At 53.4% G+C, this 17,356-nt stretch overlaps 1 protein-coding gene across 1 annotated transcript in view; it reads left to right on the top strand.

The window, feature by feature from the left end:
- The window catches only part of FHAD1 (forkhead associated phosphopeptide binding domain 1), a 109,211-nt gene that overhangs the window by 66,488 nt on the left and 25,367 nt on the right, over positions 1 to 17,356 (top strand). Inside the window, exons 16-21 of the mRNA XM_037146126.2 lie at positions 1,771 to 1,923; positions 4,956 to 5,063; positions 5,302 to 5,409; positions 8,594 to 8,698; positions 12,154 to 12,261; positions 16,784 to 16,957. Coding sequence (XP_037002021.2) covers positions 1,771 to 1,923; positions 4,956 to 5,063; positions 5,302 to 5,409; positions 8,594 to 8,698; positions 12,154 to 12,261; positions 16,784 to 16,957 — 756 coding nt within the window. The remainder of the gene's footprint in view (positions 1 to 1,770; positions 1,924 to 4,955; positions 5,064 to 5,301; positions 5,410 to 8,593; positions 8,699 to 12,153; positions 12,262 to 16,783; positions 16,958 to 17,356) is intronic.

The following is a 17,356-nucleotide window of genomic DNA, read 5'->3' as shown; positions in this document are numbered from 1 at the left end:
GGCAGGCGCTTGTTTCCCTCTATCGAAAACCAGAAAGGCTTAAAAGCCATCAGATCTTGAAAATTGTATTTAAATGCAGAGGAAGAAGTATAGCTGGCCAGAGTCCAGGAAGCAGAATTACCAAAAGTTACATAATGTCAACATTCTAGAGACAAAATGACCTCAGGGATTGTATCACCCTGGTAGTGATTGCCATAATCATGCCGTGTGATAAACACCCACAACACTTGCGCGGCGCTGGGGGGGGGGTGGCTGGCGTGATTCGTTTGTCTGGCTGCTTGTTGTTGGGGGTTGCGGTGCTTCTTTTCTGTGTTTTGTTCTCCGAGCGGGCCGGCGCACTTCGAAAAGCCCTCTTCATTTGTTGTGTTTTCCCCCGGCAGGGAGGGCGGGGGGGGGGGTGGGTCGGGGGCGGGGGGGAGGGAGAGCGAAGCACGAGGGGGGGACCGGGCGGTGGCAGGGGACCTTGTGTGGGGGGCATTTTTTGTGGGGGGCCAGGGGGGGTGGGGTGGGGTGGTTGGGTTTGCGGGTTTTTCTTTTTGTGGCACCCCTCATCTGCTTTTTGTTTGCTTCTTCGCAAAGGGGAAACACGTGGCCTGCTCCGGCCAATTTTTAAAAAAAGGGGGGGGGACTTTGGCCAGCTTTCTACCCTCTTTCTTTTTTTTTTTTCAAAGGCCAGGATTCAAGATGAGTGACTATTCAGTCACACAGCGAGTGGGTGGAAGAATGAAGACAAAAATTTAGGCCCTCTGACCCTGGCTCACTGCTTTTTCTCTTACACTCGGCCAATAATAACTAATGATTCTAGCTACCAATTAATATGCACCTACTCTGTGCTTACAGCTTTCCATCATTATCTCATTTGAGCCTTAAAACTCCAAGAGGTAGATGCTGTTATTCACCACAAGTTCTAAATGAAGAAGCATCTAGAAAAAACTAGACCTAAGATTCCCCCTAAGATTCAGAGTCTGAGCTCTTAACCGCTGCACTGCTTCCTTACTGGTGACCAGACTAAGCGTAGATTTTCTCTGTTTTTAGAAAGTTTTGTATACACCTTTGTCCTCCCCACTGTCAACACAAGAAATGTCCAAACCTGTAAGAATTTTTATGAGCTTATTTGAGCCACCCTGTCGACAATTGCTGGGAAATAAAATCTCAAAGGATCGAGAATATGTCCCAGAACGGCAATTTAACCTCTTATTTTATACAACAGAACCAAAGGGGAGGACCTAAGGGGTTCCCTGAAATTCACTGGTGATAGATCAGGCAGGCAGGAAAAAGCATAGCACGCAAGTTCCTGGGACTGGATGAAAAGTAAAAGGAATGGGCACACTTTTCCTTTACACAGGTGGGCATAAGATAGCTAACAGTTAACAATTAACATGGTAATAATAAAAACGGGGGTCCCTGGTGGGAGACTGTGCCCCGAGGGGTCTGCAGAAAAGGGATTACTCTGACCTTCCCAAGGTGTGTTATCTTAGAGTCAAAAAGACGACAGACAGGTTGTTAAGGTATTTTCCCTAGTATTTGTCAGGGAAAAACACTAGCCTGGGACAGGACCACCTGCCATGACCCGCATTTAGCTGGAAAGTGTTCATTTCAGACCATCCCGTGTGGTTACTTTAGGTCTCTGAGTTTGTCAGGTTTGGCGTGCAGCTCCTTTTTCGCACACACCACAAAGGTAAACAATGTATTAAAAAAGTGTAGAAGTGACTCCTGCTCTTAGTTTGTCCTGTCCCCCATGAGCTTCGGTGTTCTTTCCTCTCATTTCAGGTCAAGATCAGCAGTTCTCAGGAAACCCAGAAGTCCTTGCTGCAAGAAAAGCTGCGGGAGCATCTGCAGGAGAAGGAGAAGCTGAAAGAGGAAAGGCTACAGCAAGAGGAGAAGCTGAAAGCCAGAGTCAAGTGGCTGACGGAAGAAAAGGCGGTAAGGTCCCTGTCATTTTCTTTTTTTTTTACATATATTTCTTTTTTAAAGATTTTATTTATTTATCTTTAGAGGGGAAGGGAAGGAGAGAGGGAGAGAAATATCAATGTATGGTTGCCTCTCGTGCGTCCCCTGCTGGGAACTGGCCTGCGACCCAGGCATGTGCCCTGACTAGGAATTGAACCGAGATCCTTTGGTTCACGGCCCACCTGACATTTTCTTTACTCCTGACAGCTAATGAAATGGCCTTTTCTTTGAGAAATTAAAAGCATGTACTTAGACACAGAAATCACACAGTTCTTCGTTTCGTGTGTGGAACTAAATTATTTAAATTCATGAATGATGTTGCAGGAATTAACCTGGAGCCTGAATTCTAAAACTCAGAGCAAAATGAACTTGAGAAGGAGAGGTTATCGTAATTTCTGAAACTGGATCGTTGCGGGTGGAAAGCAAGCCCTTCCTGGGATGGCAAGGGGGGGAGCATTCCAAGGACCCACACACGGGAGACTGTGATGTGGCGAAGTTTATTCCGGTGAAAATCTCCCCCGGGGTTTGCAGTGTCTCATCTCTGTCTGTCTTGCCTTGGAAAAGTCCAGCCTTGTCCTCGGCAAGGCCAGAGCAAAGTGTCCAGGGCTCCCGCTTCATGTTAAACTTGGTCCTTTCGGAGGCCATGCGGTCTGCTGCGGGCCCCAGTGGCTGCTGGGCCTCAGGGCCTCCTGCTCCCAGGCAAGAAAGACACACCGGGTGAGTGTGGGTCACACGATGGGAGGGGGGGAGACAGGGAGAAGGAACTTCTTTGTCCCCCTGGGGTTATAACCAGGAGCTTTTTCAAAATAACCAATCGACTTCCCGAGATTTCGCAGGCTTATGATAGATCCGCCCCCTAGTTGGACTGACAGGCCTCTATGGTCAAGCACCTCCCCCCGCGCCCCCCCAGCAATCGGGTACCAGAGGGCGGACAGTGCTCCTGGGGACATTTCCTGTGCTCTGAGGACTGAGTCTCCTGGGCCGCAGTCCCCTGGAGTGAGTGAGTGAGTCTGTTAAGTGCTACAGCTTCCTGGCCAAGCAGGCAGGCTTATTACGCTCCCCAGTTTATTAAGCTCACAGTCTAATTCCCTTCGCTCTATTTAATAACCAGTGAACTACCTACGGTAACAGGGCCTCATCTGTTTATATACTGCAGTCGATTTTACATGTGTGAGCCGTCCCTGCAGGTCCCGGTTTGTAACTGATAGGCTATTTCTGAGGGTATGCAAAACCAACCTCATGTTATTTCAATCTTTTGCTTTCTCTGTATACATGTTCGTTTCAGTCTTTTGCTTTTCCTGTACACATACCAGGGGAAAACAAATGGCCACAATTGCTACTCACTTTTCTAGAAACCAAGCCATAGAGGATGCTCAGTGGTGGCCCCTGTCAAGCTGACAGGGGCCTGAGGCTCACCTGGGGGTCTTGTTAAAATGCAGACTCTGCCTCAGCAGGTCTGGGGCGGAGCCTGGGCTTCTGCATTTCTGACGAGCGCCCAGCAGATGCCGACAGCACGGGTCTGCGGGCCACATCTTCAGCAGGGCGGTCTCAGGGGAAGGTTCCCCCACAGCTGCCCGATCAGAACCACGGGGACACTGGTTAAAAACACAGATTCCTGGGCCCCAGCCCAGACCTGCTGAATTAGAATCTCCGGAGGAGCCCAGGAAACAGCATTTAAGGGCCCCGTTCGCATCTCTTTTTGACATTCAGGGATTTAGCCACCTCATTGCCATCGCCTTGGATCAGTGGCTCACGACTGTGGCTGCCCTTTTGTCGTTAAAAATAAGGAGATTAAAAATAAGAATGCTCTGCCCTCTCCCCCACCTGACAGACAGACAGACAGACAGGGCTTCGAGGAGGGCCGGCTTCAACCCCTGTTTAAACACAACCAATATCCTCGAGCCCCACCCTCCGCAGAGGGGGCAGCCACCAGGTGCCCACCCAGATGGAAGGTGGCACCGTGCACGTTCACTACTGTCCCATCAAGGGTCGTCACTCCCCAGACACCTGGTGGTGATCGGCTTGACCCCAGGCGACTAGTCTGTCGTCCCAGCCTGTAGCACCAGGTCCCCCAATTTTAAATGTACCTTTTTCATCCCCTACGACCCCACCACCCCTACCCTCTCTGAAAGCACGTGTCAAAATTCACTCATTAAGCTTCTCATGAATCCTCACCTGTGTGAGGACTCCGTTTCAATGGTAAGAAATTTCAGTTCCTTTATCAAGCTACCATTCTTTTATTATTATCTATAATAGATAGATAAATAGATAATAGATATCTATATATTATAGATATTATCTATAATAATAATAGACATGCACCTATTTCTGCACACGCTAATGGTTTAGGTCGGGGTTGGCAAACTTTTTCCATAAAGAGCCAGATCACACGTGTTTTCAGCTTGGCGGGCCATGCAGTCTGTCATGACTGCTCAGCTCTGTCACTGTGCTGTGAAGCCGGTCACAGGCAACACACAATGAGCCTGGTGGGCCCCAATAAAGCTTTATTTACAGGACTAGGCAGAGGGCCAGCTTTGGCCCACAGGCCAGAGTTGGCCACCCCGTGGTGTAGAGCACAGGCTGTAGTCACAGGGACCAGGGTCTGAATCCCTGCTCGTGTGATTTACCAGTAACGCAGGCAGATTCCTTATTCTCTCTGTCCTCCTCCTTCCTCTGCAAAGTAGAGATGACAGGAGAAATGGCAACCCTTGCTACGGAAAGGTTCTCCTGTGGCCAGCATTTCGTGTTTATCATCGCACAACAGCCCAATGCAGGAAGCACTGTTGCTGTGCCCACTGTACAGACGGGGAAACTGAGGCTCCGGTAGCTTCTCACTTGTCCAAGGTCATCCACCTAGAAAGGATGGACCTGGAGCTCTGATGTGAGCCTGCCCAGTGGAGACCAGGTTCTGCGATTTGCGGAGTATTAGCCCATGTGCGGCCTGCCACACCGTCCACATTCCTGCGTGGTAACCAGGCCTATTTACCACAGTCGTTGGCTTTCAGGTTTTGGAGGAAAAAATTACTCAAGAGAAAAACAGAGCGAAAGAGGCATTAGAGGAAGAACAGAAGAAAGTCCAGGAGCTGGAGAATCGTTTAACACACCAGAAGAAGGTACGCAGCTCAGGGAGACAGAGTCGGTCTGAGCCCCAACTGAGGCCATGAAACTAGGAAGCACTGCCCTGGGGCTCTGATCTGGGCCCCTCCCCCCGCCTCCTGCCCTGCAGTCCCAGGCTCTCAGCTGCCCACCGTCCCCTGCGGTTGTGTTGAGTTGTGAAACACTGACCTGGCACAGAGTCCAGATTCCTGCCATGGTAACTGGGTCTATTAAACAGTGGTCCTTGGCTTTCAGGCTTTGGAAGAAAACTTTATTCAAGAGAAAAGCAGAGTGAAGGAAGCATTAGAGGAAGAACAGACCAGAGTCCAGGAGCTAGAGAACCGCTTAACCCACCAGAAGGAGGTACGTACCTCTCAGGGAGAGAGTGGCTGGAGCCCTAACCTGGCTTGAGAGTCATGGGAGTGAGTTCAGAACCACAGGTGACAGTGGGTAGAGCATGGTGGCACTTTCCCAGAGTAATCAATCTGCCCTGGGGAGAGCTCAGCTACTTTGGGGAGAAGCGTGGGGGACTGACTCAAGGAGAGAATCCTAGAGCTGTGACCTTGACAACCAGTTGGAAACATCAACAGCATAAAATATAGTTGTAGGCAGGGCTTGGGAGAGAAGCTGGGGCTGGACGTGGAGGAGTTGTGGAGCTCTGGGACCCCGGGGCTGGGCAAGCCCTCCAGTGACATCCTAAAGCCATCCCGCCCCCAGTGGCACCTCAAGTGAACATTACAGCCCCAGGCAGCCCAGCCCAGGGTAGATGCCTCGGGCGGCAGAAAATTCTTCCTTTAGGTGCAGTCAGGTCACTCTTTCTCCCAGGAGGGTATCCGCCCTCCACCTGCTCCCCTCCTACAAGACCTGCCCACTTCCTGGTCCACGTGATAATCTTTCAGATGCCAGAAAAGAGAGGCAAGGGCTCCTCTGCAGACCCGAATGCCTTCGGGTCTCCTCGTGTGCCTCTCGGGACAGGAGCCTGGCCTTGGTCTCCCCCTCTGCCCTGCTCTGCTCTCCAGAAGTCACGGGTGGGCAGCTCCTTGGCTGAAAGGGCCTGAGGACATGTTGTGTGTGGCCCTAGCATGTTTTATTTTGAAATCACAAAATTCACCCTAAAAATCCAGATTTCCATTCTCTCACAGTAAGTCAGAAAACCTGGCTTTCGTTTCCACTTGGCCAGAGCGAAGTGAATGAACAAAGCAGAAGCAGTTGGCAAGGTCCCTGCCGTCTCCTGAGGCCGTCCCCTGCAGCTGTCCCCTGCACCCCACCCCCCGCACTGTCTGTCCGGGCTCTGCAGGCCCCCGAGTCTCTAGCCCAGCATCTACTTTCTTCCTGAAGCGGGGGAGCCAGGGCCGTGGCCTCGATCAGGGCTGTGGCCTCGGTCAGGGTCTCCTCTCCCTGGCTGAAGGTGTCATGCTCCTGCTGACGTGCCCACCCTAGCCCTGGGGGAAGCTCTATCACACGGTGGACTGGCGTCTCCCCATGGTCACCCCCGAGTCCCTGAGTCTCTTCCACACAGTGCTTTCGTCAGCTCTTGGACCCTGGGGCAGCACGCAGGAGTGAGGAGAGCAGGCTTCTCAGCCGAAGGAGACACAGGTTCACAGGTGCACATCCTCCCCTGGCGGCTTCCTGGCTGCAGCAGGTCTCTCAGTACCTGCCTTCCTGAAAGGGCGGCTGTGTGGATTAGACAATCTACCAAGACATTTTGACCCGCATGATGGCTCCATGAGCGGTAGCCACTGTTGTTGTTATTGTTACTACTTCTTCCTGTGTTTAGACCCCTGTGGTCTCCAAGCCCCGCCCACCCTTGCTCTCCCAGTGAGGTCTGGCCCCCACCCCTGAGACAGGAAAGCCCGGGAAGAGGGAGCGCCTGCTCCGGGGAGGGGCGGTGCTCCCACATCGGGTTCTCCCCACCAGGGTCTGCGTGCAGCCATGCTCTGCGGCCTTGCTCTGCGGCCGTGCTCTGCGGCCCTCTGTAAACCCGGTCACGGAAGCCGGTCCTGAGTTCTTCCTCCAGGAGCGGTGACCAGGAGGAGGGTCTCACGAGGGCTCACTGGGGCCAAAGGCCACTCCAAGTTCACCTGAATGTAGAGATTTTGAGGTCATTGGGGCCCTCAGGAGAGAGACTTAGGGAAGGCTTGTTGGGGGACATCCTCGTGGCAGGGTCACCCTGGGCCTGTGAAATGTCAGCCAGTACCCCCCACCCCTCTCCCGCCGGCAGATCCTCCTGTGGCTCTTGACAGGAGAGTCTGAGAGAAGAGTCCCAGACACAGATGGCCATCAACCTCCAACGACCATCTGAGTTTTCATTTTGTTAAACCTTCCACCACATGTTCAGACGAGCCTTTAAGGACAAGAAACCCCCACCTAGGTCATAACGTGGGTTTAAGGTAACATTAAAGGTTAATGCCCATCACCTGCCCAGGAGCCTGGGTGCAAAGTGGCTGAGGGGACAGGTCCTGCGTGTGAGGCATGCAGGGAGCCACCCAGCTGGAAGGCCCAACTGCAGACGTGAGGTCAAGTGCACCGGACCCAATCCCGAGTCACTGGAAAGTGCCCAAAAGTGTCCTTTGCAAATGACAGGAAAGTGTCTCACTCCAAAACCCACCGCAAGCTCTCAAAATAAATGTGACACCCCCACCCCCACCCCCGCACTGGGAGGTTACTGCGACTCTGCTTTGTTTACGGCTGCTGGTGGGGCAGCTGAGTGCAGGCGTTTCTCAGATGACTCCGCACCGCTACACGTACAGCGTTTCTGCCATGTTATGGATTAAATGCTTTCTGCGGGCCAACCTGGGACCTAACCGCCACCAAAGGTGGCAGCCCTGTTCCAAGTTCCAGACATCCTTTGCAAAATTGAGGTGCCCTTTCTTGCAGGGACTACGTATATCCCTCAGTGATTCACATGAAGCCATTTAACTGAACAGCTTCTCAGCCGATAGCTTCCTAAGTAAAATACCTTGATAACAAGCACCTGACCGCACTCTCTTCCTGGTCAGAACTCTGCTGGCCAGGTCCAGCCCCACCCCAGCCCCGAAACCGGTGTGTTGTGGCTCATTCATTCAATACCCCGCGCTCCTCTGGAGACCCGATTCTCTTTAAGAGATTTATTTCAATAATGGGACATTCCATTATTAATGAGATTCTTCTTCTTATCAGGGAGGCTGCCTGGCATGGTGGTAAGAGCTCAGGCTCTGAAATAAGACAGGCCTGGCTCCCTCCACACACCTGCTGCCTCCCGAGGGCCCCTGAGTGCGGGCAGCTTTCCTCAGTGCAGGGTTCAAATCCCAGCCTCACTGCCAACCAACCGCATGACCCTGGGGTTGCACCCACTTTCTGTCCCTCGGTTTCCTCATGTAAAAAGTGGCACCACCAACTTCTCCGGTAACGCTACTGAGGGCGTGGACTGTGTGAGGTGCTGGCCGTGGGCCCCCAGCGTGTAAGACCGCCCCCCAGCATCGTGGGTACCGCCGTTATTCTCAGCATCCTCAGAATGAGCTACTTGTCCCTGAACGCGCCATCAGCCTGGTGGGTCACTGATTTCCAGGTTTGGGAGAGCAGCGTGGCCCACGAGAGGAAAGCGAAGGAGGCCTTAGAGGCAGAAAAGAGGAGAGTTCAAGACCTGGAGAACCGCTTAACCCAGCAGAAGGAGGTAAGCCCAGCAGAGACATCGGGTGGGCTGCAGTGGCCCCCCACCTGTGGAAGGGTCCCCGAAGCCAGATGTGAGGCCGTTTCTCTGTCCTGATGGCATGTGGTGGTCAAGTGGGCAGATGCAGGGCAGTGCCGGTCACCATGGCCAGTGTGACGTCATGCGGCTTACTGGCTGTGTAACCTAGCGCAGATCACTCAACCTCCTGTGCCTCATCTATAAAGTAGGGGGGGTGACACGCCCTGCCTCACAGGCCTCGATGAGTTAATAGGCATAATGTACTTGGAACTGTGCTGCGCCCTCCAGAGTGACCACCTCGGAGGAGGCGTGATCTCCGGGAGCCAGCCCTGGGGTGGAGTTGGGGTCAGTCCTCAGCTGCACCCCCGAACCATCACTGGAGGGTGTTTGTGATGCAGTGCAGCTCGGGTGCCGGAGAAACGCTGCCCCTGGCTCCAGCCTCCTGGCTTCGTGAGACTAGCGAGCTAACCGCGCCCCACCCCCACCCCCGTAAGGAACAACCAGTCAGAGTCAGTAGGGACCTAGCGCGCTCCCATAGCGGTCACAGTAAATGACCGGGTGCCCAGCGCCTGCTGCAGTGGATGAGAAGGAGAAGGGGACAAGAGGGAGGGGCAGAGCTGGAGTCACCCCCATCCAGCCTCCCCACTCAGCCTGGGCCCGGGCCCCGGGCCGCCAGGAAAGGCAAACCTCAAGGCGCCAGGCAGACCCAGCCATGCCTTCCCAGAGTGTCCACCCTGGGGCGGAGGGACAAACAACCATCTGAACAAATGCCCAGGATGTCTCCACCGAGGTGGGTTGGAGAGCGGCCTGCAGGTAGGGGGGGGGCCTCCCCAAGGAGGTGACCTTTGAGACGGGAGGAGATAGGGAGCACCCTGGGAGCATCTGGGGGAAGAGAAATCATCGGATAAAGTGTCCGAGTGCAAAGGACAGGGACCCAAGTTGGCCAGGGCGACAGGGACCAGGGCATAAGGAACAGAATGAAAGCTGGGACGTGATGGGAGCCAAACCAGGGCAGGGGAAGAATGCGGGATGGAGACAGAGGGCGTGAAGTGAGGCCTGGCAGGAGGGCTTGGGGGGCCGTGTGCATTCCGGTTCCGATCCCAGCGCCGCCCGAATGCACTGTGTGACCCTGGGCAAGCCCTGTCCTCTCGGTGCCCTCGTCTGTGATGTGGGTGTAGTGACAGAGGTCTGTTGTGAGGTATCAGTCAATGCACTCATTGTGAAGCACCTGCCCAGGTGAGGTCAGAGTCCAGGTGGGGCAGGGAGGGTGGTGAGCCCAGCAGGGCGCAGGGGGAGCAGGGGTGGGGAGTGCATCACCGAGCGAAGGCCTTGGCCGTGGGACTGTGCCAGGCGATGCAGGGAAGTGGGGCCAGAGTCCAGGCGGCCGAGGGAGCGCCACACACAGCAGGCCTCCTGAGGTGTGGGACCCACACTCCGGTCAGCAGCTGTCCCCTGGTCGTCCCGCTTACACATGGGCTGGGCTGGGGTGTTGAGCCGTGTACCCAGCTCCGTGCCAGCCCCCGTGTGAACATACAAGCATGTCTCCTGCCTCCGGTAGGTGGGGTTTGAATCAGGACAGGTCGGGCAGGGTCCAGAGGCCAGTGTCAGAAGGGGAAGGTGCTAGTGCCCGAGCCTGTACCACCGCGTCCTGGCGTGTGACCTCGGCACTTTACCTGTCCTCTCTCTGCCTCACCTGCAGCCTCCGCGTCCTCACCTGTAAAATGGGGATGGATGATGGGGCAGATGATCCCAGGGGTGGGGGTCGCAGGTCAGATGCACTGATACATTCAGCGCATGCCACCTGGCAGTACATTGCAAACACAGCTCAGTCTCCCCACGGTTACTTTCATCTGTAACGTGCTAAGCGGTGCGTAAGAAAGGAAGGAACCACCCCCCCAACCCAGGGATGTCAGCGGGGACGTTGGCTGGCAGGGTGGGGTCTCCACCTTCTCAGTCAGACTTGAGAGTAGGGAGACACCAAGCCCTGGCAGAGAGGTGGGGTCAGAGCCCTGGCACGCTGGGGAGGCCCGGCGCGCGTGTGTGTGTGTGGAGCAGGGCAGGTGGGCGGAGGCCACTGGCGCTGTGCCAAACCAGCAGAGCTACGGGAGGGTGGTCTCTCCCCTCCTCCAGGGCCACGCACCCCCAATCTCATTCCACTCCCCGCCCCCGCATCCCATTCCTAGTAGTTTTTCTTTTTGCCAAATAATGCGTGTTCACGAAAGAAAATTTAGGAGCTGTAGACTAGTAAAAAGAAGAAAAATGTCACTTGCTGTAATTCTAACTCCCCTGAATTAACCTATTGGGGGAAAGCCCCTAAAGTCTAAATTCAGGGTCAGTTTCAAAGAACTGACAGGTAGTTCTTCAAATTCTTAAGAGATTTAATAGGAGGAACTTACACACATGGGCAAAGCCGTTGCCCCCAGTGGTGGCCGGTGGGAAGAATCCTCACCCCTCCCCGGACAGGGTCTCTTTTTCATAGGGGCTTTTTCTCTTGTGAGTAGTCCCTAGACCACCAGAAAGAGCTACGTATTCTTAAGTTAACAGCAACGGCAGGTCTCACACTCCACATTCATTAACCTCCTTCCCGGGGGCATGAGGTTTATCTTTGGGCCGCATAGCACCCAGTTTTCTGGGTAGTCGGCCAAGCCTGAGGCTGCAGAGAGTTAAACAGTCACCGAAGGTGAAACAGAGTCCAGTGCTTCCCAGAAGCCTTTGCTTTTGCAGCCATATTGTATCTCTAATCAAGGTCCCTTATAACCATGTTTGCCTCTTGGCACATATCTCTCTGGCCTTGTGTGTGTGTGTGCGTGTGTGTGTGTAAAACATTTTTTTTCTGAACTTTATGTTTTTATGGGGGCACAACTGCTAGCCCCCCAACAACTGGAGATTTCCAGCCCAACTCTGGCTGTGTACCTCCCAGGGCTGGTGTGGTGGAGGCTGGGCACCAGTCTCCTCCCCGACACCAGACCTGTGCGGTGTGTACGTTCTCAGTTCCAAACCGTCCAGGATGTCAATTTTTGGACTCAAGCCTTTGTACACTGGATTGAGACGGCCAGTGCTGAGACAGAAGGCGTCTGTCTCCCTGGCTCTCATGCCCTGCCTCCCAAGAATCCAGGTGCCTCCCAGGAAGGCCCGCATTTGGTGCCAACACGCACCAGCTTACTCAGTGGCTCAGTGCCAGACGCCCGGAGCTGAACACTCGCCAGCATGTCACTTCCTGAACGCGAGCCCCGAAATCCTCAACGATGAATAACCCTTCCTTTTACGTGCATGACTAACCAAGACGCGACTTCCAGGTTCTCCTCCGTCCCCGGTGGGCATCCTGTTCCTTAAGCTCTTGCTCCCAAACCGTGACTCACTGGTTTCAGCAACTCACTACTAACCCGGTTTCCTTTCTTTCTCGTGAGCATGCCCTCAAAGCACTTGTCCTTGACTTCCAGATTTTAGAAAGCAGCATTGCCTATGAGAAACAAAAAGCAAAGGAGGCCATCGAGAAGGAAAAGAGAAGGGTGCAAGATCTGGAGAACCGCCTAACCAAGCAGAAAGAGGTACGGGTCCCAGCGAGGAATTGCCAAGGAGACGGCGCGGTTCAGAGCGGGCCTGGGAGGCAGGCGGTCGGGGTTCGGTCCCACCCCTGCCGCTCTCCGGCTGTGGGACGGTAGGCAAGTTACTTGCCATCTCTGTGCCTGGGTTTCCCCACGTAGGAAACACAGATGATACCAAAAGATGAGTCATTGAGCTGTAGGGCTCGATGGTCAATGTGCCCATAAAACACGTAGAAAAGTACCTGGCACTCTGTGCTCGCTGTGTGTGTTGGCAGCTTTTACGATGATGATGAGGATGAGCACACTGCAGGGGCCACAGGACCCCAGAGCCCGTTGCCGTCACTCCTCTCTCTGCTGTTTTGGAGCTCTGTGCGCACTTGGCAGCCCAGGGTAACAGAGGGGGTGTCAGGATATGGGCACCTGAACTTCTGATCCCCTGAGCGTCACTTCTCCACCAAAAGTTGTCATCATCGTTACCAACACCTTCATATCAAACTGTATTTATGATTATCATTGGGAGTAGCAGATGCAGTAGAGGGGGAAGTTGGCCTGTGACCCTGCCTTGGGCACCTCCACGCTGCAGGACGCAGTTCACTCCTCCTGGGTCCCAATGGAACAGGGACGCACACACACGGAGGCCAGCATCTGGAAAGTCAAAGCAACCAATGCCTGACACACAGCCTGACAATGATAGGATAAAGTTAAATTCGGGTAAATACAATTTGAAAGGCTTCCAAGACCAGATGGGACTGAAAAAAAGTGTATTTGCATCAGCCTTGGATCATTTTCTCCGAAGAAAGGTTCCCAAACATCAGCAGGTGTAGAATCACAGGTAATTTAGGTGTGTCCATTTCCGGGACCCTGCTGCCCCCAGAGATCCTGACTCACTGTTGGGCCCAGGAATCTGCATTTTTAACAAGCAGCCCAAGGGGTGCTGGTGCACCTGGAGCATCACCTCTTGAGGGAGATAGGAGTCAGTGAAGCCCATCCGGATTACATGTCCACCTCGGTCACTTTGTAAATGTGTGTCCAGAAAAGGCAGACCAGTGTGGGGGAGGTGACACGGACTTGCCAGCTTCTGGTGAACCCCCGACACGCAGGCCCGAGGCCGCAGGCTGAGAGGGAGCCCAGGAAACCAGGCCCAATTCCCCAGATGACTTACCATGGGACCTTCCGTAGTATCACTTGGGGCTATGAGAAAAGGAGAAATTAAATCTCTTAAGTAGATTAGTTGGGTCAGAAAATAGATCAGGAATGAGACTACTGCAAAAAAGTGCAGGTCATGAAATCAGTGAAGGAGTCAGTTTTTATCCTAACGGTTACAGTGAAAGGGGACGCCCAGGTGGCTGTCACTTCATAGATGAAAATGGACTCATTGCTCTTGAAAGTTGGACCATTCTTGGTATTCGACTCAGAGAGAATGTTCTGTGGTGGACTCCGGCCAGCAGAGTCCGCCTATTGCGGCTGACGACGAGAATGAATGCACAGGCGACAGCAACAGCACGGCCACTCTCTCAGGGGTAGAGTGCCTATGGTGCCTCGGCCACTCCCTCAAGAGGGGAGCGCCCCAACCCTGGCCTAGACAGGCTTTTATTGTTTTCCTCGGGTCTTACATCAAAGAAGGATTTATTATCTATTACATAGAATATTATTGTCTACACTATACATACATTCAAGGAAATGAAAATAACATGCAGAGGGAAATGGTGATGAGCTGATTAGCTCTGTCCTTGGGAAAGTTTATACAGGCTTTGGAAATCACCTTGAAGACAGACAATACACATTTGTTGTTTTAGACCAGGGTGATGGAGTTTTAGCAAGAGCAAGCCATGACAGTCTGTATGCACTTTCCAGGCCTGATTCCCACGGGAACGCTTGGTTTGAAGGTCTGGCTCCTGCCCACCACCTCGCTTCTGTAGGTTTTCCCTACAGGGCTGAGTCACATTTGCCAGGCCAAACCAAACCGGTCCCCTACAATGTTCCTTCAACATTGACTCCTCCATAGAGGACTCCAGTGTGCAGCCAACAGTGTCTGGAACAACCGCAGTAGAACAACGATGACATCAGAGGGCAGGGTCTTATGACAATGGTCCAGGCAGGCTGGTGGCATCATACCAGACAAGGGGAGACAGGCTGCACAGCAGCAACTCCCCACTTACCAGCAGAGATCGAGGAATTACAAGGTCAAAGTCACACTCATACTCAGTTGCTTATTTGAATGCTGATTGAGCTGTATCCGCAGAAGAGCAATGGAAAGGCTGATTTCATCTACACAGGCAAAACCAGGATTTACATAAAAGAGGAGAAACTGGAGAAGAAAAACCAGCTCAGACTCGTGGGAACAGCGAACCTTGTTCTCCTGTCCTTGAGTAGCTGACAAAGAGCAAAGGCACCTGCCAGTGTGACCTGCAGCTTCGTGGCTCTTCAGAGGCACCATCTCAGTTTGCCGTGGTTGCTCCGGGACACCTGGAGGGTCTCCCTGTGAGCTGCAGGTGACAGGCTGCTCTGAGGGATGGCTGCCAGGGTCCCCCGTGAGCACCCCCTTAGGCCAGGTCCACACCGGGTTTTCTCAACAGTAACAGTGATGTAAGACCCCCAAAAAGAATCGGGAGTTCAGTGGTGATACTGAGAGAGTGAGGCAAGTCTCTGGAGGGGACACTGCCTGATGAAAATGGTGTTTGGCGGGGATGATTTTGTTTGTTTTGCATTTAAAAAATCAGTTTCCTTTCCCAGTTACGAAAGGAGCGCCGATTTGCTCTTGAAAATTTGCCACACACAGAAAGTCACTTTGAAGAAAATAAAAACCACCCGTGACTTCACTGAGCAGAGCTACCACTAGTGACATTCGGATGGGACTCCCTCCAGCCCGTCTGTATGTTGGTGATGAGCATGGACATTTACAAATACATCAATGTACCGCGAGTAGTGACTGCTCTTAAAACTGTGCGCACTGTGCCCTGGCTGGTGTAGCTCAGTGGATTGAGCACGGGCTGCGAACCAAAGGGTCACAGTTCAATTCCCAGTCAGGGCACATGCCTGGGTTGCAGGCCAAGTCCCCCAATGGGGGCCATGTAAGAGGCAACCACGCATTGATGTTTCTCTCCCTTTCCCCCTCCCTTCCTCTCTCTCTCTAAAAATAAATAAATGAAATTAAAAAAAAAACAAAACTGCGCACTGATTGGGGATGCTGCGTACTGTCAAAGCGTCTCCGTATCATTGAACTTCCTCCCACGGCCTGCCGTGGGAGGGCGGCGCAGGTCTGCACTGTGTCGGGTGGACCCCGGTGCATCTCCCCTCCCCTGCGGTCAGGCACCAGGACACCTTCTTGCTCCTCGTGAGAGTGAAGGATGCGTGGAGAGGCCCCCAGGCGTCGTCAGGCTTGGTGCACGGGCCGGGTATGGGCTTCTGATAAACTCCCAAAAGTAGAGCTACTGGGCCACGGAGCGTGCACATTTTCAGGCTCACAGTACGTGTTCCCAAAGGACCCCCCGAAAGGTCACGCCAGGTCATATTGCCACCAACATGGCATTCTGGAAAAGACGACACTAGGGAGGCGGTAGAAGGATCAGGATGGGGGGTGGGGACAGGGACAGGAGGAGCACGGAGGGTTTTTAGGGCAGCGAATATGCTCCGTGTGACACCATACTGGTGGACATGTGTCCTTGCACACTGGCCCAAACCCACGGGATGTGCACCAGGTGTGAACCCTCACGTCACCTGAGGACGTGGGTGACGATGCCGGGTCCGCGCAGGCTCGTGAACTGTAACAAACGGACCGCCCAGTGGGGGACGTCGCCAGTGGGGGAAGTTGTGGGGGGGGCGGGGGTGCATGGGACCCCTCGGCACCTTCCCTTCAATTTTGCTATAAACCTAAAACTGTCCTAAAAATAATCATAAAGTCAAATAAGCAACTGAAGTTTGTCAAGCAGCTGGCACAGTGCCTGTCCTGAAGCCCACACAGCACACTGTTTGAGGAGGGACTCGGACTGGTCAGAACAGTGACAGTCGAAGGTTGGAAGCATGGGCTGCGGGAGGAAGGACAGGATGTGCAAGGACATGGTGACTGGAGTCCAGTCTGGGGGGGGGAGGGGCGGCCATCCAGGCACCAAAGCCGAGGAGGACAGTGGAGGAGTGTCCTGAAGGCAAGTCCTGTGACGGGGTTGTGTGGGGGCGTGAAGGAACTTGGCACATTCATCCTGGAAAATAGGTTGAGAGAGAGACACAACAGCTTGCCTCAAATATTTAAAGGGCTCGCTCATTAAAAAGAAATAAAACTTACTCAGTGAGCTCCAGGTGACAGAACTGAGCTCAGAGACCAGAAATCACAAGGAGACAGATGTCAGGTGAACATAAAAGAGAGTTCTATAATACCTGGAACCTTCCAAAGAAAGCATAGACTTTGGACCTGAGAATCAGCAGAACAATGACAGAATAGAGTTCCCCACTGTCTGAGAGCAGGGAAGGAAGAGGCTAGGGTAAATGTATTCCTGAATCTCTGTTAATCTGATGCTTGTTATCTGTCTAGGAAATCGATTTAAAAGTGCAAAAAGAAGATGTTTTAAATAATAAACTAAATGACGCACTGGCCGTGGTAGAAGAGACTCGGAAAACAAAGGCGGCTGAGAGTCTGAAAGCAGAGAGCCTCGGCATGAAACTAAGTGAAACATTAACCGAACTGGAAACCGCCAGGACGAAAATGGTGAGGCAGGAGAGCACTCGAGAACACGGGGTTTAGACCAGAGGGTTCCCAGCCTCGGCGCTGCTGGCGTTCTGGGTCCAAGGACGCTTTCCTGGGGTGTGTGTGTGTGCGTGGGAGTGGGGGGAACGTCTGGTGCACTGTGGGATGTTTAGTAACATCCCTGGTCTCTACCCACCAGATGCCAGTGGCACCCTCCCCCCACCCCATTATAACAACCAAAAATGTCTTCAGACTTTGCCAGATGCGTGTGAGTTCCTCAGGCAAAGAACGTGCATCGGGAGGAAAGGGAACGTGGAGGCCCAGCGTGTAATGAGAATAGGAAGCAGGAGAACGGGGTGACCTGAGCGCAGGGGAAGGCTGGGCAGAGAGCAGGGAGGGGGCGGGGATGAGGCCGAGGCG

The sequence above is a fragment of the Artibeus jamaicensis genome, unplaced genomic scaffold (assembly GCF_021234435.1).
Source record: "Artibeus jamaicensis isolate MK-2021 breed Jamaican fruit bat unplaced genomic scaffold, CSHL_Jam_final scaffold_847, whole genome shotgun sequence".
Lineage (NCBI taxonomy): Eukaryota > Metazoa > Chordata > Mammalia > Chiroptera > Phyllostomidae > Artibeus > Artibeus jamaicensis.
The sequence above is the reverse complement of the archived record's forward strand: the minus strand, read 5'-3'. Positions and strand labels throughout refer to the sequence as shown.